The following is a 25,518-nucleotide window of genomic DNA, read 5'->3' on the forward strand; positions in this document are numbered from 1 at the left end:
AAAAACGCATCGTATCACATATGCAGCAGATAAAACAGAATAGGTACTTTACGCACCAAGCCATTGATTATAAACTACCCAAGCCCATTTATTCTCATTGATTATCGACATATACCTGGACACAGTAGGTACTTAGGACTAGATAGGTACGTAATAAAAAATGCTAATTAAAACACATACTTGGAAGTCTTGCATGCCTTTTACTTACTGCCTAACAGATGATTCTCCAATGCTATTTCCCTACAGAAACAGGAAACACACTATCTAAAGGATCAATAAAATCTACATTTCGTTTGCTGTTGATTTTCAAATAGGTTTTCGTTATGTAAGTCAACAGTTAAGCACTTAAATTCAAAACAATTTTGCGAATGTATACATGCCTTTCTTTACAATGCCCGTTGATATGTAGAGGCCGCAACGACGAACGTCATCCCCCTAGCATTATCCTGTATAACACAGCGTCCGCTTACCTAACCTGAAGATTTGACAGGTCCGGTTCTTTACAGAAGCGACTGCCTGTCTGACCTTCCAACCCGAGAATGGAAAACCGGCCCAATACAATTAGGTCACTCACCTCCGAAAATGCATTTTTCGGGAATGTGTGACCTAATCGATCCTCACGATATTTTCCTTCACCGCTGAGCATGTGATAATCATTTATGATTTAAATATGAATTCGAAAACGAATTCGGCTATCTTTGGTTTAGGCCTGTGCTGGATTCGAACCTGCGACCTCAAAGCGCGAAATACGAACATGACATGCAAAAAATAATATTGCAGTTTATTAGAAGAAGAATATTAAATTCTTACTATAGTACGGCCTAATTTTAAGCCTTATGTATAAAAAACGAAAGATTGCTCACTGACTGACTCACTCATCACGAAATTTTAGAAATCTACAAGTTTGAAATTTTGCGTGGGGGTTCCTTTTAGGACGCAAGTGCTCACTAAGAGGGGATTTTGCGAAATTCAATCCCCAAGGGGGTGAAAAGCGGTGGCAAGTTTTGTACTAAATTTCTATACTATTAATAGTAGGGTTTCACGCGAACCAAGTCGTGGATACCCAGCTAGTTAAGTATAAATCTAAAAGTAAATTTTGCAGCCATGTAGCGGGTCGTTATAGAGTAGCCACAGACGGAAGGAAGCGAGACTTATATTAGACTCACAAATGCGGTTGCGCCCGAAACCAAATGAGTTACCGTCAAGATAACTAATTAGCATTTCTATTTAAGGTGGGGTAACGCGTGAAATTTAAATTTCTTGGTGTTTTCAGAGATGTTTAGGTGTGTAACTACGACTGATATTTTAAAATAAAATGACAAGTTTCGTTTGTTCGAAGCAACACTTAAAAGTAGTATTTATAAGGACCTACTTCATCTTCATATAAAACTGAAAATTAAATTAGATACATTTGTTAACATTGCGCGCTTACTGTGCGTACTTTTATACTTAATAATATGCGCAAATTTTAATGTCAAATTGCACTATTGTTTTTTACATGAAATGCAACAATGTGGCCTTTATAAACCCCCTGATAATATTTGTTTTTATGATGCTCTGCGCCTCGAGAGCGCACTGGAGCGCACCGCAGCACGTTCACTGACCGTCACGGCTCGAATAAAATGATCGGATGCGCTTTTTGCAAACGTAATCTTGGCCGTGACTATGACAAAATCTCGGCCAGGTAGTGAAGCGACCGGCGCAGGGGCCAGAGATACAATAAAACATGTCAGTAATGCATAGACCTCGTTCAGACTACCAATCTCTGTAAAAAAGAGTTTGGGGCGCATCTTGTCACAAACGACTTGTAATGACACTGTACAACCGATATTACACTTTATTTGAACAGCCATAACATCTTATTTTGGGGGAACGAACATATACTACCTACATAACTTAATTCATATGTATTTTCAACGCGGTTCGAACGTTTTTTTAGCAAAACTTGTTTGCGAATGTGACTATTTGTTTTTAGTATGTCAATGCAGTAAATACTTCAGGAAATAGGTTCTGACCCATCCATATTTACTACAACTCGATTCAGTAATATACCTACTTACGTTTTAAATTACTTACGAAATCGCATTTAGGCACAACACTAGTAAGTCTATTACTTACTAAAACAATTGAGAAGTGTTTGCGTGTGATATGTTTTTTTTTTTTTCTGGGCATAGACATAGAAGTGGGTGTATAGTATACTATGCGCTTCTGCCTATCCCTTCGGGGATAGATGCGTGGTATGTTACGTTGCGTTATTTATTAATTTATTTATAGAAAACGTAACACGTTTAATAGCAAACTGCGTTCGAGGTGTCACGAAAACCAAGTAGATACCTACACTACAATAAGGTCAATGCAGCGCAATATTAATACTTATATAACTGGTTTTATGACCAATATTTTACTTGGCCCGAAACCCTGTGGTAAGTGATTTGAACTTGACATATCTAAGGTAGTAAGTACACCTACCTACTTATTTGAACTTAGAGATGCGGTTTGAAAAATTAGATCGACCCATCTCATTAAATCAGTATAGGTACATAAATATTCTCTATAATATTGCTAGTTCTAACCTAACACTAGGTATATAGTGCGCATCATATGATTCAATGCAACTGAGACACACCTTCCCAGACAGCATACCATATTGGTCGTTACAAATAGGTAGGTACCTTGTTGAGTATGTAAAATAGGTAATACAATGTCGTAAAATTTTCGGCCCAACGCCAATAATCATTTTATTGATCGTACGCAGTTTAATAGCCTGTTTTGTAGATACGTTGGTAGCTACATGGGTATTTTTACCTTCATCAAGGACCCCTTCTAAATGATGATTTTATATAATCAGTTAGGTACCTAGCTGAGGGCTGTAGTGTAATTTTAATACATGTTATTCAGTCGTAGTTATTTTCTGCGCGTTTCTCTTGGCCTAGTTAGACTGTGAAGATATTTTGGGAGCGAAGGGACAATCGCAAAGGTACAGACTGATTGACAACTAACGACAATATTATTATCGTTACCACTATCATGACAACTTTGTTTAACTTCAAGACTTCTTTGACAATTGAGATTAGATAAATAAGATTTCACAACAGGATTTCGAAATTGTTAGACACAATCGTAGTTTTTACAGGGTTCAAGTTGGATAATAATTATGAGATTAAACGAACTTACCTGTAAGTGAAGTTCTATCTCAATTATACGAAGCTCCTTGTTCGATGTGTTCAGTGACGATGCTGGAGCATAAGACGTAGACTACACTGTAAATACCTCTCGAACAAGGAGCGAGTATAATATAATCCACATTAGACTATAAACCGGTATTTGCATTACCCCATAAGAGACGTTCCCCCATCTTTACTTTCCTCTCTCGTAATTTTGTCAAGCATAGCTACTTCATACTGGTACTTTTCTTACTGTTCTTACGGTATCTACTGTGATGGATGTACCAGTGTGGATAGATGTAAGTAAATGAATTTAGAAGTGCAAGGGTTCAGAGAATTGACATAAAGATACACGTTCAGATTCACGTTGCATTCACTTTTTAATGTGGAGAAAGAGTTAATGTGAACAAAACAAAAGTACTTCGTCCGGAGGCCTGGCGGATCTCCGAAGACGAAAATATTGCCCGAATAGAAAAATATAAGTCGTGCCCAAGCTGGAGCGTCTCAAGCCAGCAAAAAATAACTGACGTGTTTTCAAAGAATTTCAAAATACAATAATTCAAAAAACCGAACATAAACAAACCGACGGCCAGTACAGTCATGAGCAATATAATGTACCCACTTTAGGACTCTGTCGCACTAACATATTTGACATTTAGTGAGACTTACAGTTCAATTTGTCAAAAAAGTTAATGTGACATGGTACCAAAGTGTATACATATGAATGCTCGTGACCGTACACATCACATTTAAAAACATAGGAAAATACTTATGAAGGAGCATTCCATGGTCACGTAACCGACATTCGTACTCCTTTTTTAAAGTTTACCAGTCTGTAAAACTTTAACAGTAACCTATAGAGAGTAATGAATGATATTTCCTTATAGCTAAATGGTTGGTTCATAAAGGTATACCACATACTTTTATTATATATCACTATGTGCTGAGTTACCAGTACAATAAAAAGCGTCACGTAAGCGACATCAAATCTACCGCGTTTTGAAAGCTGACTGTAAGTTTGAAAATTTCAGCGAAATTATTAATAATATGGAAAGGGTTTAATAACATAATACAAGAATAAGGTACACATTTTTATTTTCAACAAAAAATATACTTCTTACGATTATCATCTCCAAAAAAATCTAACAAAAATGCTGCGTCACGTAATCGACAAGTTTGTCACGTAAGCGACACGTACGAATTTAAAATGTAAATCTCGTAATTTTTGGCAGGGAAACTGTTTCTAGTGTGTCCACTGCATGTTTTTGGCCTTTAATAACTTCTCCATCACATTTCAAAACATGGAACTGCGATATCCCAGCAATGGGGTCTACCTTTTCCCATGGACGTTTTTCTGCTATTTCTAATTCAATCTCTGCTTGTGAAATGTATATAATTTTTGTGTTTGGGACTAAATTTGAAGCCAGGGTCGCAAATTCTTCAGCTGTTTGTAATGTAACAGTATTGTTCGCCGTTGTGACATTGTATTTTGTCGCACCAAACGTTTCACATTGCCACCTACCCCATCGATCACTCCTTTCCATGTGAAGTCGCAGAAAATTTCCAGGAAAACTGTTTGCCGTGCTTTTTTAGGTAGCAGAGGAAGCATGCCATAAAATTTTACCTACACATAAATTTATTTTACATATTTTACAAAATCTTGAAAAACCAATTTTACATTCGGGGTAAATTGAAGAATTGTTTGAAGTTGATGCTTTCGAAAGATCAGACCTGTTCAAGTCTATTTGTTGGAGTTTTCTTCTTACTCTTTCCTGTCTCTTTTCATTTCGCTTTCGTTCCCGAAATTCTTCCAATTCCATTTTCATCATATGTTCCCCTTTTTTCTTTTGAAGCTCCTTAATCCTCTCATTTTCCTTCTTTTTATAATCAAGATCTTCTTTTTTTTCTCGCGAAATTTGCGCATTCTTGAAGCACTTTTGTTTGGCGAATCCATTTCAAGAATATATCAACACTTTTCTAAGCTGCTTTCCTACGCGTCACGTAACCGACAACACACAAAAACCCTGATAGTTTTAAACAGGAACGATTTTTTTCAAGTAAACCAATTTCACACTGAGGCTGACTAATAACTATGTTTATAAATTAACATTTACAACACAACAACCCTCAAGTTTAATTTTTTACGATACTTTATGTGTTTTGCGTCACGTAACCGACACCATCGATACGCGATGTCTATTTTGCAAATACTTTTACGAAATAACTCCCAGGATATAAAATTTGTAAGTACTTAAATGATTAAACGATAGTATAAACTATGTTTTTAAAATGTATGATGATCCGTATATTTCTCCAAAAAGTTTATAATTAACATAGAACTATGAGTAATTTTCATACTTTACGCAACTGCTATATTGTCCTCGGAATCGACCTTATTTTTATAACGATTTTAAAAGTTATTGTTTAATTATGTTTGGATACACAATGGTTATACCATAAGCTTCTAAATTAACATTCACAAAATAGTCATTAGAGCCAAAAGTATAGTTCAACATTGTTACCGATTTCCATGGAATGCTCCTGGAACAGAATCTCTGGGCGCTATAGGTACCCTTGACTCAGAATTTGTTTTCATTCGAGTTCATAAATTTTTCATAAGTTTTTAACACATACTTCGTGGTAAAGAACAAACGTATCATCAATTTATAGGTACGTAGTGTAAAAGGATACAGGAAGTCTCTCTTATGTAAGTAGGTAGTAGGTAGACTTATCTCCACCTAATCTCTAATACCTAATAACTGAAGGGATTTGCACGCGTTTTTTACTGTTTTGATGTGTATTACTGATGTATACTTAATATGTTACTATATTGAAATGCATATAGATACCTACATACTACCTTTTGATTGCATAGATGAACACCACATCATGATGAGAATGACGTTGTTGTTGTTGTTTTGATGTTGATAATGTGACTTTTGATGTTTGTTTTGATGATGATTTTGATTGCGTTGATCATGTATCACATGAATTCAATGACCATAAAAGTGGTACGGAAGTGGATAAGAAATCTGGCTCTATGCCTAACACACAATACTGGTGTTTCATGGCCCTAAGTTTAGCCAGCAAAACAGCTTCCATTTACGTCATGGATCGATGGAAATGGTGTAGGCTAAATTGAAGATTATCTTATATAGAAGCCATGCCAATTGTAAGTCCCATTATTTGAATACTGATTAGATTGAAAATATATTCTTGGGACGTCCATGTGGACTGTCAGCCGTAGGGTACCTTATAGAACAAAGCGCAATTAAATAAAATAGGTATCTACTTATAGAAAAAATCTGTAAATAGGTATTTCCGCATTTTTGCGGATTTATATAGTTACATATACCTACCTACTTAGTTGTTTACGTGAAACAGGAAGTATATATTATACGTAATACTAACAGTGTCTGATTACGAACGTAAACAGACTTTAAAGTTATTATTTAGTACGAAATTGTCGGTTGTATTGAATTATTATTATATTGAAGATATAGGTGCCTACAATACGTTTCAGCAGTAACTCTGCATACCTACCTACCTAATGTACCTACCTATCCGCTGAAAATAACGTTTGTACGTCGTGCGTATATCGAAAGGGAAGTGTTATTAATACATATATTTATAGATGCAGAGTTTATAATAGGTACCTAGGTAAGTACCCAGTAAATGTAGAGTAAGAAACCAACCGCAAATACTTAGACTGAGAGAAACTGACCTTCAAATGCCAAATGGTTACGATAAAAATATTGACTGTACTGTAATAAAGTAGAACAATTGTTATCACAAGCAAACATTTGTCCTTATTTTCTCGCGTTTACCGCCTCATACATGTGGTGGAATAACTGCGCTAAATTAAATGCGGCTTTATATCGACACGCGGGGAAAATGTCACGACAGAAACGTAGGGCTCAAGGCTGGCCAATCGATGGCGGCCTTACGTACTCTAAGCAATATGTACCTACTAATAAAAAAATAATAAGACCTTGAAATGAAAGGGATTTTATGAAAACAATAACACAAAACATGTGCAAGTACTCACTTAGCATCTCGTGGTAGAGTCTTGACGATGACATAAATGCGTTTTCTGTATCGGTAGACGCAGGGAGCGATCGCGAGAAGAGCGAAAATCGCCGCCTTAGAGAGGGTACTGAGCACGGCGGCCATCGCGGCGGCCAGTGCCATGAGCGCGACCAACGCCGCCAGCAGCGCGTCCATCTTGGCTGCGAGCCCACTTGGACACTCCACGAACACAACTAGGCGGGCGCGCGCGCGACCATCGACACACTACAGTCCCGTGAATGCGGAGGACGGCCTCGCGCGGCGTCGATGCCTCGACTGCTGCGGCGCGCTCGCTCCTCGCCCCGCGCGCACCTGCACATGCGCCGACTACAGCTGATCCTGTACCCCGCCGATACACCGGCTTCAACTCATGTAAACTTGTATAAAAATACAAAAACCACGGCGGGACACTACCAGTTTTTACGCGGATATTGTTTTGGGTGACATTACACTGAAAAATTTGCTTGAAGGTTCCAAATTTGAATTTCTTTTTCTAATGGCGCAAAGAGGACGTATACCGTTATGTTTAAAACTGATGAAAAGTTGCGATCTTTTTGGTGGCACTAGATTTCTTGACAGCTGGGTAATGATCGAAATAACGGGGACGGAATACTTATAAAACGTAATTTATAAGTGCGGCACGTCTGTCGTGTCGTGGGGCCGGCGAGTTAACCCCTCTCCTGCAGTGACGCGGCATGGCGGCGCGCGGCGTGGCGTTCCCCTTGCCCGTCGTATGGCGCAGGTGCAGTCGAGTGGCGCGACTTCGCAATGTGGTCCAATGCGCCAAACCACGCGGCCGGAATATTGCTAAATGACACGTCATGCTCTTAGTCATCTGTGTGTATTTATTATGAAAATTTCAGCACATTGGCGCAAAGGTGTCCAATAATTTTCGGAAAAGGTCATAAATCGCCAGAAGTCGAAATGCCATACTTACGAGGACGACTCAGTAACATAACTCACGTCTGTTATCTTTATTGGGGTAGGCAGAGGAATAGTTGTGAGAAGACAACTTACAGTCGCTTTGACGTCCTGAAACACGTCATAAACGGAACAGTGACAGATTATTCCGTTCTTTAGACATGCCTATCTAAAGATCTACTCTTCTACTAGAATACGCCAAAAATACTTGTAAATAGTGACGGTCGATCGACCAATGATATTCAGTTTCATGTATTTTATAAAATGATCACTTTCGTGTGGGTTGTTAGATCAATGACCATCAACCCTATAGTCAGGGTTATTATTGAGCCGTCATACGCCCTGGTCATCTCATCTTGTACCATAGATACCTTAAGTATCTACCTATATGAAATCTTTATTGTTTATCTAATAGTGAAAAGTTTTCATCGATTTTATTGGTCACATACACATAGCGATCAAACACATAACCCTCCCTTTTGCTTCGCCGAAGTCGGATAAAAATAGTAAGGTGACGTAACGTAACCGTATAGTAAATCGGTAACGGTAACTCCCGCATAACGAAGAAAATTGTTACGCGTATTCTAACGGTAGGTAGGTATAATATTATATACTTTTACTACAGTGTAAAATAACAGTATATTAGTAATTAGTATTAAAATACCACCTTTGGAATTTTCATTTAGTATGTCTACCTATTTTTTTCTTAGAATAATAATATAATAATCACTAATAAATCGAACAGGCTCGGTGAGGCGTGGGTACTAATTAGTTCATCTCGTGATGGATGTACCTCTGAGTACCCCAATTGGAATGTAGTTGTGAGCTTATGTTATATGTTATAATGTGTAATAAATCTAAATGTTCTAGACTGGGTTTTTTACTAGGTAAATGTTATAATTGTTAATGGGGTTTGGGGTTTCAATTAAAACGAAATCAAATAAAAATAATTATATTCATTTATTTCGTCCCGCTATCACCCATTGCTTTATTTTATTATGCTTATCGTTTATTAAAAACAAAAACATTATTGTACACCCGAAACAGGCATTGAAACTGGAATGTATAAAATATATTCCGATAGTTGAATAAATTATATAAAACACCAGGCAAGTACAAATGCTAGTTAAAGTTTCAGTTTCATATGCTAAAAATAAACAGATTTTTAAAACACCTTAAATTCTTTAAAAAATATATAAGTACGAAGGTAACAATATAATCTTCCGTGTCCATTTATTTAAAACAAGTCACCTACTACAAATTAAATTGCTTAGCAACTTTATAAAACTAAATAAATTCGAATAAAATTATTTAAATTCGAAGGCAATGATGATTCTTTGATACAAATAATATTATAAAAAAAATAACAATTACAACAAAATTATTACAAATAGCCCCTTTACCAATATTCATTGCTTTATAATTATATTTATTTTATTTCAATATTATAAAACCAATTAGATTGCTGTTATGACATAAATTATTTTACTTTTTAAGCACACATAAATAAAAATGTAAAAAAATAAGATTCGATTTATCACATTATTATATTCATTTCGCATTTCGGGTGAGTGAAATTTTATTTCACTATAATCACGGAGTATTAAAGATCATTCTAATCTATTGCTATACATTTCAAAAACAAGTATTATTCTGTAGTAACAGGTTATATTATGCATTGCCACTATCACGTTATAAGATTCTAGAATCTACTTACTCTTTAACTTCAGTTGCACTTTCATATTTAAACGGATCTTTTGCTGTTATGACCGCTAAAGTTCCTACTTTTATTTGTGGGCAATTCAGCCGTTATCCGCCGGTGTGGGTTGATGAAGTTGGTAATTCACCTCACAACCCACACGATAGAAGAGAGCCAGTATCAAAAATTTTAAAAAGCTAATATTGCGATCAGAAATGCCCTATTCAAAAATATATTTTTGGCCATTTCTTTGAGAATCTAGATTCTAATTCTTGTTTAAGTATATAACAGCGTATAGTAATGTTACAGACACTGCCTAAGTCGTCTTCCTGAGAGGGATGAGGCCTATGTTTACAATAAACATGAATATTTCTGCTCTATCAACTCTATGAAATCCTATTCAATAATGCGGAATCGTACGATCGACTAACAAATTGCCCAGATTATGCGATTTATTGCTTATATTCCAATAACACATGCATGAAACTATAATTTGCATCAAAATACGCGATATGGTATTATATTGTGCGCAACTAATAATTCCAGAGACTGTTGCAACTGTTGCTATAATTATGGAGTATCTGCGTTTTACGTATTGTGTTATTTTTGTCTATCTAAAGTCCTATTTTCTTATTACAAGAAAGCCATTCGTACTAATTAAGCTTGATACACACAGAGCCTGGAAAGCGGGACAAGTAGGCCGGGGCGACAGGATTTTGTTTGCAGTTTCATACAAACAATACAAAAAATCTCATTTTTACCGTATACCGCCTTACCGCGTAAGTGCGAGCGAGACAGAGGCCGCGCGCGCTCCCTCTTACTCCTTAGCGTCTTACGGCCATTTAGACTTTAGTCTAAGTCCCAGTCTAAACCCAGAGGGGGTGAGGTAACTCTAGCTCGGCGCCCGAAGCTAAACGGCGCGGGGCGGGAAAACCCGTTTTATGCGCAGTATTATTCTTTATTCTACACTGCTAGTCCCGCTTCCCCGGCTTTGTGTCCCAAGCATTATTGTTTTTATCGTTATCGAATTGACTCCGGCCTATTTATTTACGTCTATAAACACCAAAACAGATAAGTAAACCTACAATTCACAATCTAATGAGTCCAGATTCAATTTTCTTGTATTCTTCCGGACCTAGTGGAAGATACTTCCCTTGCTTTAAATCGAGGTAGTAAAGTTTATCTTTCTTTACTAAAGATGGGTCGAAACCTTCCTTTTGTAGATCAGTCTTCTTCATTTTAAATGTACCTGTAAAAACAAGTTCTCTATTTACTATTTGTATGGAATTCGTCTTTATTTATTTATTTGATAAATTATTGTACACAGGATAACACAGAAACACAACATGAGAAACAAAAGCCAGAACTTATTTCTTCCAGTAGGCATACACAATAACATATACATAATAGTAGATACATAATAATACACTAAACGCAACAATTAATATAATAGACTTACTTATATCTACAACTAATTATAACATATACAAACATATATACATATAAATATATGTCTGTATCTTTATTTACACCTAGCAATCAACATAGACGACTAGTGAGTAAATTCTTCAATCTCATGCAAACAATGGTAGGAATGGAAGTTTTTTTATTATCTTTTGCCTTTATACTAGCACACACAGGACACTCCATGCAAAAATCGAGTGCCGCCTATCGCGTTAGGGCGAACGAGACTGACAATCAACGCAGTCACCTTTACTCCTTAGGGGCTTACGACCATTTCAGACTAAATTATCCCAGAGGGGGTGGGTCGGCGCCCGATGCGAATGGGGTATTTGACTGGGTCAAAGATAAATTGGGTATTTTCCTAGGTCAAAGATAAATTATAATATTCTGATAACTAAATAAAGACAGATCTAAACGTGACAAAAACTTTTCATTTTTCTATTTAACTTATTTATGAATTTTAATAAATAAAAATGTATTAAAAAATGCGATATTTTGTCACGTTTTTCTATGACGTCACAGGTTGCTTTTTCATAACAATTCCAATAACAGTAATTAGTAATATTTTAGTAATTGCGTGTTTTGACGTTTAGAAATAAGTAACTGATTTGATTAGATAAAAGTCCAGAAATAGAAGCCGGTCTAAGATGATCAAAAATCAATCTCATTTTACTTTGCGACTTATTTTCGAATTTTATTTATGAATTAAGAAACAATATTTACGACGTTTGACCGCTTTTATTGAAGACGTCATAGTACAGTAATTCCGTACAAACTCCAAAAAAACTTTCCTTTTGACGTTTCGTAAAAAGTATCTCATTAGACTAGGTTGTCAAGTAGCCTATTGGTGCAGGGCAGAGAATTACTTTTATAGAACGTGTAGACATAGTTTTATTCTTTATTCGTGATTCTAGATTCAAGCCTGTAATCCCGTCAGAGTAGAAAAGGCGCTTAGGCGGTTTTAGCACCACAATAAGGTGATAATGGCCCCGATTCCTGCAGACACCGCCTAATTTTATTTTAGGTTATATCCGTCATTTTCGTATCCGTCGAAAAGGAAAGGGACTGATGATTCACAGCTCTTAATTTTAGGAAGAATGAGTAAATTATTGTGTCGGGTTATTGACTGACGTAAAATTTTTAGACGGTTGGTTTAGATTTGTGCTTAAAATTGACGTGTGTTCCATAAATTTTATGCTTGTCGATTACCCGTCCCTTTCCTTTTCGGCGGATAAGAAAAGGACAGATATAACTTAAAATAAAATTAGATGGTATTTACAGGAATTAGCACCAATAAACACTTAAAAAAACAATTAACTTACCCGTCATGTCCATAGAGCTCATGACCCTCACGAAGACAGGCCGCGCGTAGGCAGGCAAGTCTCGTGCCAGGTCTTTGGCCAACTTGTCCATGTTGAGGGTCCCGTCCGCGTCCACTATGCCGCACATGCCCGCCCTACCCTCTGTGTTTGGCACCTGGGGATAAAAACACAGCATTTAGTAACGGCCTACAAGAAGTACGTACCTGTAATTCTCGGGTATATTTTGGAGAGCCGTGGGCGCCGCGGTAGTTTTGTAGGAAAAACGCTTGACTCCCATTGACAGATCGTAAAATTCGTCTAAATAAACTAATGATTTTCGAATTGCTCAAATCGCGAGGAAACATCATACCCGAGAAATATGTTTTCGGAGGTATGCGACTTAACTTGTAATTGGTCTGGTCTTCCCTTCAGGTTACAGGCAGGACAACTTGCCAACTTTTGATATTACGAAATCGTAAGATATTTATGATGAACCGTTTGGTGATAGATGATCAGCCCATCGGATTCATGTAAATTAAATGTATACGAACTGTGTTATCTTTCCGTCCTTGTCCTATTTAATAATGTTACTGTGGTTTATACCTCTATACAGACATAACCTATAAAGAAAGAGAATTTAGGGTTGTCAAATCCCAACAATAGCCTAACATTAAATAAGTCAATCCCAAAAGAAATACTTCCCTAAGTACTTAATCCAGTAGCCTTTGATAACTTTATTCAGATTTGCAAGCGGAAATTAGCACTCTTTCACCCGAAAAAAACACTTAAAACTACTCCGTTCTGGCTTCGCGCCAAAACAGTCTCGGCACGATTGAAGACAAAGGCGCCATTTGCATTTTGTGTGGAAATTAGCGTATTATGATTCAGTGACTACTTTTTTACTAGAAAGAAAAAAAGATAATGCATTCAGCTGGTTATTTTCTCAAGCACGGAGTAAAAATCGACTGAAGTCCGATAAAAATAGCGCAATTAATTTGACAGCAAGACATTTATGTCTCATTATAAAGTCAAATCATTTACCAACCTGTTCTTATTTTACCTTATGATTCCTTAAACATCTAATATCCGTAACAGAGACTATCCGGATCTAACGAACAATCCGAAATTATTTAATATCCGTATCCGAAACCGGTTTAAAAATATTCCTATATCAACTTATATCCGTAACACCCCTAATATCCTTATTAGGACTCCATCATCAAATCTGGCGAACTGTGAGTCTGTGACTCAGCTCACCCTGAGAGAAACTACGGATGTAAGTTAACCCGCTCTATTCTGGCTTTAATCCAAAATAAAATCACAAAGATCGAACACAAAGGCGTGATTTGCATTTCATTTGGAAGTTAATGCATTATGATTCAGTGGGTCATGAAACTACCTATGTCTTAACCTTCGGAGAACCGCCGGAGTGACCTATTTCGGATATCAGTTGCGGTTGAACCCAATTGTTACATTCCGATGTTGCGTTGGATCGAATAACGCAATGCGTTGAAGATTTTATAGTCACTGTGGTCCTATGGCACACCTGCTTGCTTCTAAAACGGGCAGCGCTGGTTCGAACTTACACTTCAGGACCCCGATACCGACCCCGCCGGCGTGGTCGACGAATTCCCTCAATCAGCGCTTATCGCTATCGACCCACTAGGGTTGATTAATTCTTTCAATTATTTCCCCTGTCACACGACGCCCTGAGCCGAGGTTAGCGCCCAACTGGGCACCCTCAGGCCTGTTGTCTTAAATGTTGTACCGGGTAAGAGCCTTCAGCGCTCCCCATTTGTCCGGCCAAGTAGTTAATGCCGTCTGCGGCAAATCTACAATAAGTCACGTCAAAAAAAAAGCTGGTTCGATACCTGGTATCGGACTTGCACCAATGAGTTATTAATTTATCCTAAGTGCACTTTTCACTAACACAGTTGGCTCGACCATTATAGACGGTGATACGGCTCAACACGTTGGTCTAACAGAAAGCTTGGTGAGGTGGGGGTACTAAGTTCATCTTGGGATGGATGTACCTCTGACAACCCCATTGGGATATAATCGTGATCTTATGTTATGTTTGTTGAGATTTGTAGTATACTTACTAATGCAACCTTAGTTCTTAAAATGACAATAAATATTCGCAAATTATATGTAAATTTTTGAGTATATCTCGACCATGACCTTTAGCAAGGCGACTGAGAGATCGAGGTCAAGGCAATATAATGTCAATACCAAAGCGTTTTTGAGTATACTTGTTTAACAACAATGTAATTTCTTTTACAACTGGCCGAAATACGAACTCGACTTGGATAATTGACTATAATTAATTATTCGCTCTGCAAATAAGGGACTTACCAGGCTACGTCCCCCAAAAAGAAAACTATAAATGGCGCAGTTTTGTCTTCGTTTAACCTTCTAACCTGACAGAGGGCAGCAATAATTGTCAGTACTATTCAGAGGCGGAGGACAGGAGTCCTAGTATGGCTTTCAAATAGACTAGTTTAGGCGCCATCCCACTCGCGTCAGTCAGAGTACTGCGGTGCGGAAGGCAAAAGGGAAACCACTGCCCTATTTTCCCCTAAAAAGTAGCATGGAGAATGCTACACAGACAAGGTCGTGGCTCATAAATTAGCGATGATGAGCCTAGAAAATCTCTTATCATGAAGGATTTCATGGTAATAATAATCCTACATAATGCGCACAGCCAAGGAATGGGATGGGCTGCCGGCGTCGGTGTTTCCTGAATCTTATAACGTGGGGTCTTTTAAATCACGGGTGAATAGGCATTTTCTCGGTAAGCTCGTTCCAACGTCGATCTCTTCTTCTCCTTGTGGAAGAACGAAGTCAAGAGCAAACCCATCTTAATTAAAAAAAAAATCTCAGAAATCCACAGAAACAATTTCTGTAGAATTTGAAGAAGAAAAGTCGAAGAGATCAACAGGATATTTCGTAAAAAATCAAAGTATTCCACTTCCTGACAAAAAAATCTTATCTTGGTGATACTGTCGCAGATATCTCTATAATACTAGAGACATACCTTCCGATAAATACTTTAACTGATAGTAACTGTTATCAATACAGTGTCATTGTGCTATATATAATAGTAAACAGACATTAACACACTTTTGTTCCAGATATAGATCTCACGAGTGCAAATAACAACTGTAGCTTATGGAGTAATAACCTAGTCTCTATTACAAAGTTGCTAAGTACTATTTTATCTAAGTCATCGCAACAATGACATATTATTCATTCCTTGATTATAAAATAAATAATAGATCATTGATATGACCTAACTCGTATTGGGTTTTTTTTTGACGTGACTTATTGTAGATTTGCCGCAGATGGCATTAACTACTTGGCCGGACAAATGGGGAGCGCTGAAGGTTCTCACCCGGAAACTCGTATTGGGCGTATTGGTTTTTTACAGAAAGACAGACATGTCCTTCGACCTTCCAATCCGCGAAGGGAAAACCAGCCCGAAAATGCATTTCTCGGGAATGTGGGTTTTCTCACGCTGTTTTCCTTCACCGCTGAGCACGTGATAATCATATATGATCCAAACATGAATTCGAAAACAAATTCGACAATCATTGGTTTAGGCCTGTGCTGGATTCGAACCTACGACCTCAAAGTGAGAGGCAAGGGTTCTACCAACTGGACTACCACGGCTTCCTTTGCGCGGCGCTTACTTTATGTAAAAGCTTATCATAAGATTAATAATTACACACATAAACAGCCTATATAAGTCCCACTGCTGGGCACAGGCCTCCCCTCTATCAACCGGAGGGGGTATGGAGCATACTCCACCACGCTGCTCCACTGTGGGTTGTGTTTTTACGGCTATTAACCGGGACCAACGGCTTAACGTGCCCTCCGAAGCACGGAATCATCTTATTTTTTCGGACAATCAGGTGATTCAAGCCTGAAAAGTCCTTACCAAACAGTCTCACCAAGTGATTTCGACAATGTCCCCATCGGGAATCGAACCCGGACCTCCAGATCGTGAGCCTAACGCTCTAACCACTAGACTACGGAGGCTGTTGATAATAATTACCTAAATGATAAAAATGCCTGAAATTATTAACCTGGAGTTATTAAATAACTTGTAATGTATACCTACAGTGATTTAAAAGATGTGTTGCTGTTGCAGTTTCATGTCATTTCTTTTCCTCGCCAATAACACCTAGCGAAATAACGTAGATTAAAAAATGTTACATTGACCTTCGACAAGTTTATCTATGATAATTACGTTGAATAAATGATTCAGATTCTGAAATATGACGAGATCCCTAATATTCGTCCTAATGGCAAAAAAATAAATGATAGCAGCACATTGGTGCTAATTCCTGTAAATACCATCTAATTTTATTTTAAGTTATATCTGTCATTTTCTTATCCGCCGAAAAGGAAAGGGACGGGTAATCGACAAGCATAAAATTTATGGAACACACGTCAATGTTAAGCACAAATCTAAAACAACCGTCTAAAAATTTTACATCAGTCAATAACCCGACACAGTTAGTAGACAGCACGTCAAACGGATTGCATACCAGTGACGTACCTTTTTGATTCGCTCGGGTTATTCATTCATTTACTCATTCTTCCTAAAATTAAGAGCTGTGAATCATCCGTCCCTTTCCTTTTCGAAGGATATGAAACTGACGGATATAACTTAAAATAAAATTAGGCGGTGTCTGCAGGAATCGGGGCCATTATCGTGTTATGGTTAACTATATTATTTTCTCCGGTTGTTTATTGTATTTTTCTGCAGTCTCTCACTGACAGATATTAAAACAAAGGGAAGTACAACGACCCTGCCGTGAGTCATGTTATTGTTATATGCATTTAAATACCAGTGAGATAATGCATTGTATGATGGTTTCACACAAGTGCACACTTTCAAACAGGAAAATGAGTCTTCGAAGCGACGAAAATTGTATGTAGTATACACTAAAATTTGTTTTATACCTATTATGGCAACACCGCTTTTAATCTTCCTTCTACCCTTCTAACATCATGGCGATGGGGTGTTGCTTTTTTCACTTTTATTAATATCAATTATACAGTCCAAAAAGTATTCTAAAAGTCAAGCATGTGTTTTTATTTATTTTTTTTTTAACACCAGCGACGCAAAAATTGTTTGGTAACCAAAAAACGCTCGCTCCTATTCGTTCGAAAAATCGCTTCTATTTTGTCATGCACGAAAGGGTCTATAATGTGAAACTCATTTTAACTTACCAACTTGTACACCATCATAGTATGCAAATCTTCTATCGTGTGGGTTGTGAGGTGGAGTACCAACCGTCCAACTGTTCTCACGGTTACTATGGAGTCACCAAAGGCCCCTGACATGGCTCATGTAACGACTACTTACTTACATCAGTAAGTAGTAACCGGGACCAACGGCTTAACGTGCCTTTCGAAGCACGGATAGTCTTACTTTCGGTTCTGGTGACCAGCCAGTATTGTTCTAACCAAACTAGGGACCACAAAGTATTTTTTTGTGATATGTCCCCACCGGGAATCGAACCCGGGACCCTACCAACCTATCGACCCTAGTGTCAGGGTTATTATTGAGCCGTCATACGCCCTGATCATCTTGTACCATATCTTAAGTATCTACTTACATGAAATCTTTATTATCTAATAGGGAAAAGTTTTCATCGATTGTATTGGTCACATACACATAGCGGTCAAACACATAACCCTCCCTTTTGCTTCGCCGAAGTCGGATAAAAATATTAAGGTGACGTAACGTAACCGTATAGTAAATCAGTATCGTGAGCCCAACGCTCAACCACTGGACCACGGAGGTCGTTACTATGCAAATAAAGAATATTGAAACATTACGTTGCGTCGACTAATTATTGCTTTAAAACAAAAGGATACGTAACTTATTGGGGATATGCCTTTAAACCTGCAGGGCTAGCATGCGCACACGATAAAATTATCAATCGATTCAATACATTTTGTCGAAATCGATGTTTGTTTTTTCGCCTAACATGCGTGGCACGTGATTTTGTTAGTATTTTGACAAAACGATATAATTACATCGTCAGAATCGATAAAATGACCGGGACAAAATTTTATCAGGTTGCGCATGTCCTATTCAAGTAGGAAACAAGATCAACAGACCATCGACAAAATTTAACATTATTTTCCAAGGTAGCATAGCCGAGCTGCATTGTGTGACGGATGCGGCAGAGACTTGGCTAGGGGATCTTAAGCTGGTTGTCCACGCAGGATATTTTATTTTTGTCTGCCATACGCAATAATAATAATAACATTATTTTAAGTGAAATAATTGGCTTAATCATCCTCGTGATGTTAATGCAGATTACAGATTGCTCCAAATGGAATTATGTGGTGAAAAGATACCGTAATCTGCGCCAAACGTACCAGCGTGTAAACCGGGATTTGGAAAGGCTTCTTACTGGCACCCCAAACAACATAGCATTACGTCTATATCCCCAAAGAGGTAGGCAGAGATGTATAGTACACACGCACTCCTCGCTAGCTATGTCTAAGTCCCATGTAATTGGGTGAAAGCCTATTGGCATTAAACGGGCACAAATCTTGGAAACCACGTGACATCAAATAACTATGATCCAAACATGAATTCAAACTGTTGAAAAGTTGAAATCAGTGGTTTAGAGCCCGAGCGAGGATTCGAACTGGTGACGCTACGATGTAAGCCACGCGTTTTCCGAACATGGCTATAACGTATTCGCATCCTCATCATCATCAATTTAAGAGCCACGCTCTTGTCGGTGCAGCATTTTCCATGCTACTTTTTTAGGGAAAAATTGGGCAGTGGTTGCCTTTGCCTTGCCTTCCGCCCCGCAGTACTCTGTCTAACGCAAGTGGGATGGCGCCCAGTGTCACGTCCTAGCATATCCTAGGCCACAGATAAGTTATGAAATTCGGACTACTAAATAAAGACAAATCTTAAACTGTCGAAAAACTTGTAGCGGACCCAACTAGTTGGCCACCTAGTTCCGCTCACATGCAACAGATGGCGCCACATTCAATAATGCAGTCTTCAAGCAGTTCTGAAATGCGGTATCGAAGTTTTCACGGCAAGACGCATATATACACCTTCCAACACAACACTGTTGGATCGTCGATCCCTAGTCACACTACCAACTTGTGGCTAGCGGGGTACTATGCTCAGTTCGGTACCCCGAAAACATCCTTTGGCGGCAGCACATCCTTGCCGCCAAAAACTTTTTCTCTTTTTTCTTACTTTTGACTTATTTATGAAATTTAATCAAGAAAAACGTAATAATAAGTCCGACATTTTATCACGTCGTTTTATGACCTCACAGTGTGCTTTTTCATACAAATTCCATAGTAATTTCGCGTTTTGACGTTTAGTAAAGAGTAGCTGATTTGACTAGTTGGAAACTAGCCTATTAAATACTAAGCTATTAAACTAGGCAACAGACTCACCAGTACTCCATAAACGACGGCATCTCGGTGGTTGGCGACGCGTGATATGGCGGCCTCCACCTCGGTAGTGCTCACATTCTCTCCTCGCCACCGGAACGTGTCCCCAGTACGGTCGCGGAAGTACAGGTAGCCCAGCTCGTCAGCTACCAGGATATCACCTGGTGAAGTCAAAGAAGGGTTTCATCACTAATTTAACAACCACACTCTTGTCGGTGTAGCATTCTCCGTGTTACTTTTTAGGGAAAAAATAGGGCAGTGGTTTTTCTCTTGCCTTACGCCCCAAATAATAAATAACAGGCATACATACATAATACTCACGTCTATTTCCCACCGGGGTAAAACCTATGCCAGTCGTACCAACAACATTCGCCTTATATCCTATCATCCTTCATCCGCTCATCGTGTCAAAAGTGACTTCACATTCCCTTCTCAATCTTGGTCTTTTTCACCACTTCTTTCTTTTATCCCAGTTTCTGACTCTATCACTCAAATCAACACCGCAGATGCTACGCAACAAACACGACAATACTTAATAAACACGGTATAGAAGAAAGCGGTTAGAAGGGCCAAGGGAGCGCGAAACACGCGCCATAAAACTATGAGCAAATAGTTCATACTTTAACTTTGCACTCCACTCGTCCACAAACTTTACGACGCACGGAGCTCAATAATAGTATATTAAAAGGTCGTCTTGTACATTATAACCTGCAGGGCAAAAAAACGACTCATGCAAGGAGATCTCTCCTTATCATTGGAAAGCATTCACGTTGGCCTAACAGAAAACCCGATGAGGTGTGATGACTACCCCAATTGGGATATAGTCGTGAGCTTATGTTATATTTTATTTATTTATTTATGGTCACCAACAGAGTTAACAACAATAAATACATTACAAGTTACTTATATGTAAACAAGAGTGATTGTTGGCCTTATAGGTGACAACGGCATGCAATTAACTCCCCCGCGACCCCCGCGCCAGCTCGTTCCTGGTTCAACAGGTTTCCTTAGCAATAGTGCGCGGTAACGCGGCCAGTATAATGGGCACCTTTGAACCAGGTACTAGAGGGGGCGATATTTTGGACTGACCTGCAGGGTTTGTGCAATAAATTAACTACAGCAAAGATAGCTTAAATGTGAAAAAATAACAAAGAAGGCTAAAAGCGCATCACGCTTGCACACTTTAGGCCATTTATATTTAAAAACAGACACATTTGTTAATGTTAATTATATTCACCAGAAATAAACGCCGAGTCTCCGTGTTTGAAGACGTCTTTGACAATCTTCTTCTCGGACGCGGTCTTGTCGACGTAGCCGAGGTACTCGCGGGCTGGGTTGTGCGGGTTGATCTTCCCTATGAACACGCCTGGCTCGTCCGGTTGCGCTAACTGTGGAACAGATTGTTATTAGTTTTCATTTATAAAAAATAGGGCATTGTTTAAATGCATAGGTGTATTGAAGACTAGAGCCCTATCACTTAAAAGGATCATTTACTTTTGTGTTGTAATAAAACTAATAATGGTTATTGTTGTGTAGTGGTTAGAGCGTTGGGCTCACGATCTGGAGGTCCGGGTTCGATTTCCGATGGGGACATTGCCGAAATCACTTTGTGAGACTGTCCTTTGTATGGTAAGTGTACGGTACTAGGTGCACCGAACTTGTGTTTATTGGAATGTAGCACTGTTGTGGGTCCACTAATGCACTACTTCAATGACACGCACTGGTTACTGATAATTGAGGAGCACAATGTCTTCCTTATTATACAGAGAGAGAGAGAGAGATAATATTGCCATATTAAAATATAAAAAAGTAAATTTGTTGGGTTGCCAACAGTAAGGACTTTGCAGGCTTGAATCACTTGAATGTTCGAAAAAGTAAGATGATTCTGTGCTGCGGTCGGCGCGTTAAGCCGTTGATCCTTGCTATTACACAAATAAAACCATGTCGTCCCACGCAAGGGATGATCTCATTTGAAAAACCGTATAAAGACATGCGAGTTAACCCTTATTCTCACCTGACAAAGTCCATTAGAGTCCCGAATGGGCTCGCCAGTTTCCTGATTAACCTTGATGATCGCAATGGGATAGACTGCGGGTATGATTCTTGAGACGAAGCCTATAGCGCCGGGCGTCCCGTCCGTGTTGCATATGTTCGCGTTGCCTTCGGTAGCGCCGTAGAACTCTACCACGTGCTTTATGTTGAATCGCTTTATGAAGTCTTTCCAGATCTGAAATTGAATCGCGTGTTGGTTAGTTTATGGGTATGAGAGTTAGAATGATACAGACAATATTTGGAGGATAGACAAAGACTATAAGTAGGCTGCATGTCTTTAAATTGATGAGGTGAGGACTATCATTGTACTGGGTTCCAACTACCCCTATCATCTCTTTCTCTGGCCTCTGTGGTCTAGTGGTTGAGCGTTGTGCTCACGATCCAGCTGTCCCGGGTTCTATACAACCGGTTTCCACAAAAATCACTTCTTGATCCCTAATTTGGTTAGGACATTGCAGGCTGATCACCTGTTTGTCCAAAAGTAAAATGATCCGTGCTTCGGAAGACACGTTAAGCCGTAATAATAACCCTGACATAAGGGTAGATGAGGTTGGTAATCCACCTTACAACCCACACGATAGAAGATCTCTCTTGGAGATAGGCGGTAAAAAGTAAGAATGGGATATTTGTATGAAGTGTTTGACATGTGGAAGCATGCAGCGGTTCGCATTCCAGAAAGGGTTGACTCGAATCGGTAATATATAGACTCAAAGTATACGTAGAAATTCAATACGTATGTGTCAGTTCCAGGATTTGTGCCCGGTTAATGGCAATAGGCTCACCTTCTAAAACATGGGACAGGAAGATGATCCGTGATTCGGAAGGTACGATAAGCCTTTACTTAAGTACATAGTCGTTACATGAGCCATGTCACGCGTCTTTGGCGGCTCAAAATTAAACAGGACGAGGAGTAGGTGTATTACTATACACCTCTGTCTACCCTTTTGGGGATACAGGCGTGATGCTATATTATAATATCAAGTATTAAGTTTACCTGTGGTCTAAGTCCGTTGCCGAAGATAACTCGCACGCTATGCTGCGTGTCGGCCGGCGACGGAGGCGTGGCCAACACGTATCGACACATCTCCCCGATGTAATGTGCTACCTGCAGCCAATAAGTATTAATGATGAATCATGGCGCTGGGATAAGGTAAGGGGCCGTCCTTTAATCATGTGATGTTTTTTAGGCATTTTTTAACCCCCCCTCCCCCTTGGTGATACATAGTGAGGTTCAAGACAAGATCCTATATCACGTGTATTTTTAGTACATACATACATACATAAACTCACGCCTATTTCCCACCAGGGTAAGCAGAGACTATAGAAATCCATTTGCTTCGATCCTGACACACTTCTCTTGCTTCCTCCACATTCATCAATCGCTTCATACACGCACGCCGGTTCAGAGTAGATCGTATTGAACCTTTTCTAATGACATCTCCAATTTGATCATCGTAAGTCCTTCTCGGTCTTCCTCTGCCAGCCCTACCATCAACTTTCGCTTTATATACCGCTTTTGCAATTCTATTATCCTTCATCCGCTCAACGTGTCCAAACCAACCTAACATTCCCTTCTCAATCCTAGTCACTATATCGTCTTCGTCGTCTTCGTTTTTGTCTATATCGTCTATTTTTAGTACCTACCAAAATAATTGCACGAAACGACGCTTTTCGGGCGAAAAAATAAATACTCGTGATATATTACTACACCCCCTCCCCCTTATGATATTTCGTAATTTTTTCATGGACCCCTCCCCCCTCGAGCGTCGCATGATTAATGGACGGCCCCTAAGTGGTTTCTTTGACTGCAACAGAGATGGCTACTTCGCTAGTTTGAAAAGTATCAAACAAAAGTGTTAAAATAGTACTGTGAAGCTTGGTCAATACCATAGAATAAGGAATAATACTACGTATAATGGCAACTCTCTGCTCCCCACCAGCGGCTGAGCTAGGTTTACCTCACCCCCCTCGGTCTTACTTTAGTTTACAATCGTATGGGCGTTGTACGATAATGTCAATGTGTAGTATCTGTGTAAAACGATGTGTTTTGTATGAAGTGTCCGGGGTGCGTTTAATACTTATTTCGCCAAATGCTCATAACTAGCAAGTAGAACTTATCTATTAACCCGTCAGCTACTGAGTGTAGTGAAACACCCGCGAATCTAATTTTGTTTCTCTATAATCTATATTTGTTTTAAAGCGTAATCTATGTATAAAATGGTATAACTCGTTTCGAAATATACCTAACTTAATCGCCTACATTGTGAAATAAGTGTAGTTTCATTAGTTCATTACGAAACTTTCATCCCCTTAGCAAAAATACATACATAACTATCAAACACATAACCTTTCTTTTTGCTTCGCCGCAGTCGGGTAAAAAAGGAGTCGATGTATGTAATACTATACACTTCTGTCTATCCCTTCGTGAAAACAAGCGTGATGCTACGTGTTGTTGGTATGTTAAAAAGTATTTTTTTTACGTGTCTTATGGTAGATTTGGAGCATGGCATTCACTACTTTCCCGGACAAATTGGGAATGTTTAGGGATGTTACCCATATAAAATTCAAGACAACAAGCCTGAGGGTGCCCAGTTGGGCGTGAACTTCGGCTCAGGGCGTCATCAGAGGGAATTATATTTGAAATAATTAATCGACCCTTTAAAAAACGCAAACCCATACACACTGTAGCTTTATACTTGACGCAGTCAGGGAAGTACTGTGAAGCGGAGAACTTCGGCTTGATGACGACGGTGCAGCCGAACAACAACGCTTGACCGACGCTGATGACCCCGCCGGCGGTGTGGTACAGGGGCAGCGGGCAGTAGATGACGTCATCCGGCTTGAACCGCCAGAAGTGGAGTCCTGCCGCCATGAACACGAACCTGGAAATAAATGGAAAATGGTCTCATGAAGGGGAAATAGCTGAAAACCTGTGCTGGCTGAATAGCATGGCTCCATCACAGCACAAGCCATTTCCTTTACATAAATAAGATCGCGCATATTCCCCGTGGGGTAGGCAGATACCACGAAATAGGCTAGTTTCCAACTAGTCAAATCAGTTACTTTTTACTAAACGTCAAATCTCGAATTCACTATGAATTTGCATGAAAAAGCATACTGTGACATCATAGAAAAACGTGACCCTTATTACCAACACCATATCCACCTTACGACATCGTATCAACAGTGGTTGTAAGTTGTCATTGATTACTTGTGGCTCTGCTCACCCCATTGGGAGTTTATATACGTATATGTATGTTATGTATGTAGTACGCATAGGACCGCGAAAAAGGAAAGAAGGGGAGGTCTTTGCCCAGCAGTGGGGTCTTGTAGGCTAGATTAGATTAGTAATTACAGAGTATAGTCCGCGACCTTATAGATAAAAAGCAATTTCGAC

The 25,518-nt window shown here is 38.9% G+C and overlaps 2 protein-coding genes across 2 annotated transcripts in view; both read right to left on the bottom strand.

Moving 5' to 3' along the window:
* LOC126371687 (long-chain fatty acid transport protein 4-like) overlaps positions 1-7,905 on the bottom strand; it is a 32,730-nt gene extending 24,825 nt beyond the window's left edge. The window contains exon 1 of the mRNA XM_050017026.1: positions 7,213-7,905. Within this exon, the coding sequence (XP_049872983.1) occupies positions 7,213-7,388 (176 nt within the window). The 5' untranslated portion in view covers positions 7,389-7,905. The remainder of the gene's footprint in view (positions 1-7,212) is intronic.
* A 1,189-nt stretch (positions 7,906-9,094) lies between these two features.
* Positions 9,095-25,518, bottom strand: part of LOC126371585 (long-chain fatty acid transport protein 4-like) — a 29,752-nt gene continuing 13,328 nt past the window's right edge. The window contains exons 5-11 of the mRNA XM_050016933.1: positions 24,805-25,003; positions 23,116-23,226; positions 22,084-22,296; positions 21,307-21,457; positions 20,073-20,230; positions 12,639-12,792; positions 9,095-11,101 (exon numbers count right to left, since the gene is read on the bottom strand). Of these exons, the coding sequence (XP_049872890.1) occupies positions 10,941-11,101; positions 12,639-12,792; positions 20,073-20,230; positions 21,307-21,457; positions 22,084-22,296; positions 23,116-23,226; positions 24,805-25,003 (1,147 nt within the window). The 3' untranslated portion in view covers positions 9,095-10,940. The remainder of the gene's footprint in view (positions 11,102-12,638; positions 12,793-20,072; positions 20,231-21,306; positions 21,458-22,083; positions 22,297-23,115; positions 23,227-24,804; positions 25,004-25,518) is intronic.

The sequence above is a fragment of the Pectinophora gossypiella genome, chromosome 1 (genome assembly GCF_024362695.1).
Source record: "Pectinophora gossypiella chromosome 1, ilPecGoss1.1, whole genome shotgun sequence".
Taxonomy (NCBI): domain Eukaryota; kingdom Metazoa; phylum Arthropoda; class Insecta; order Lepidoptera; family Gelechiidae; genus Pectinophora; species Pectinophora gossypiella.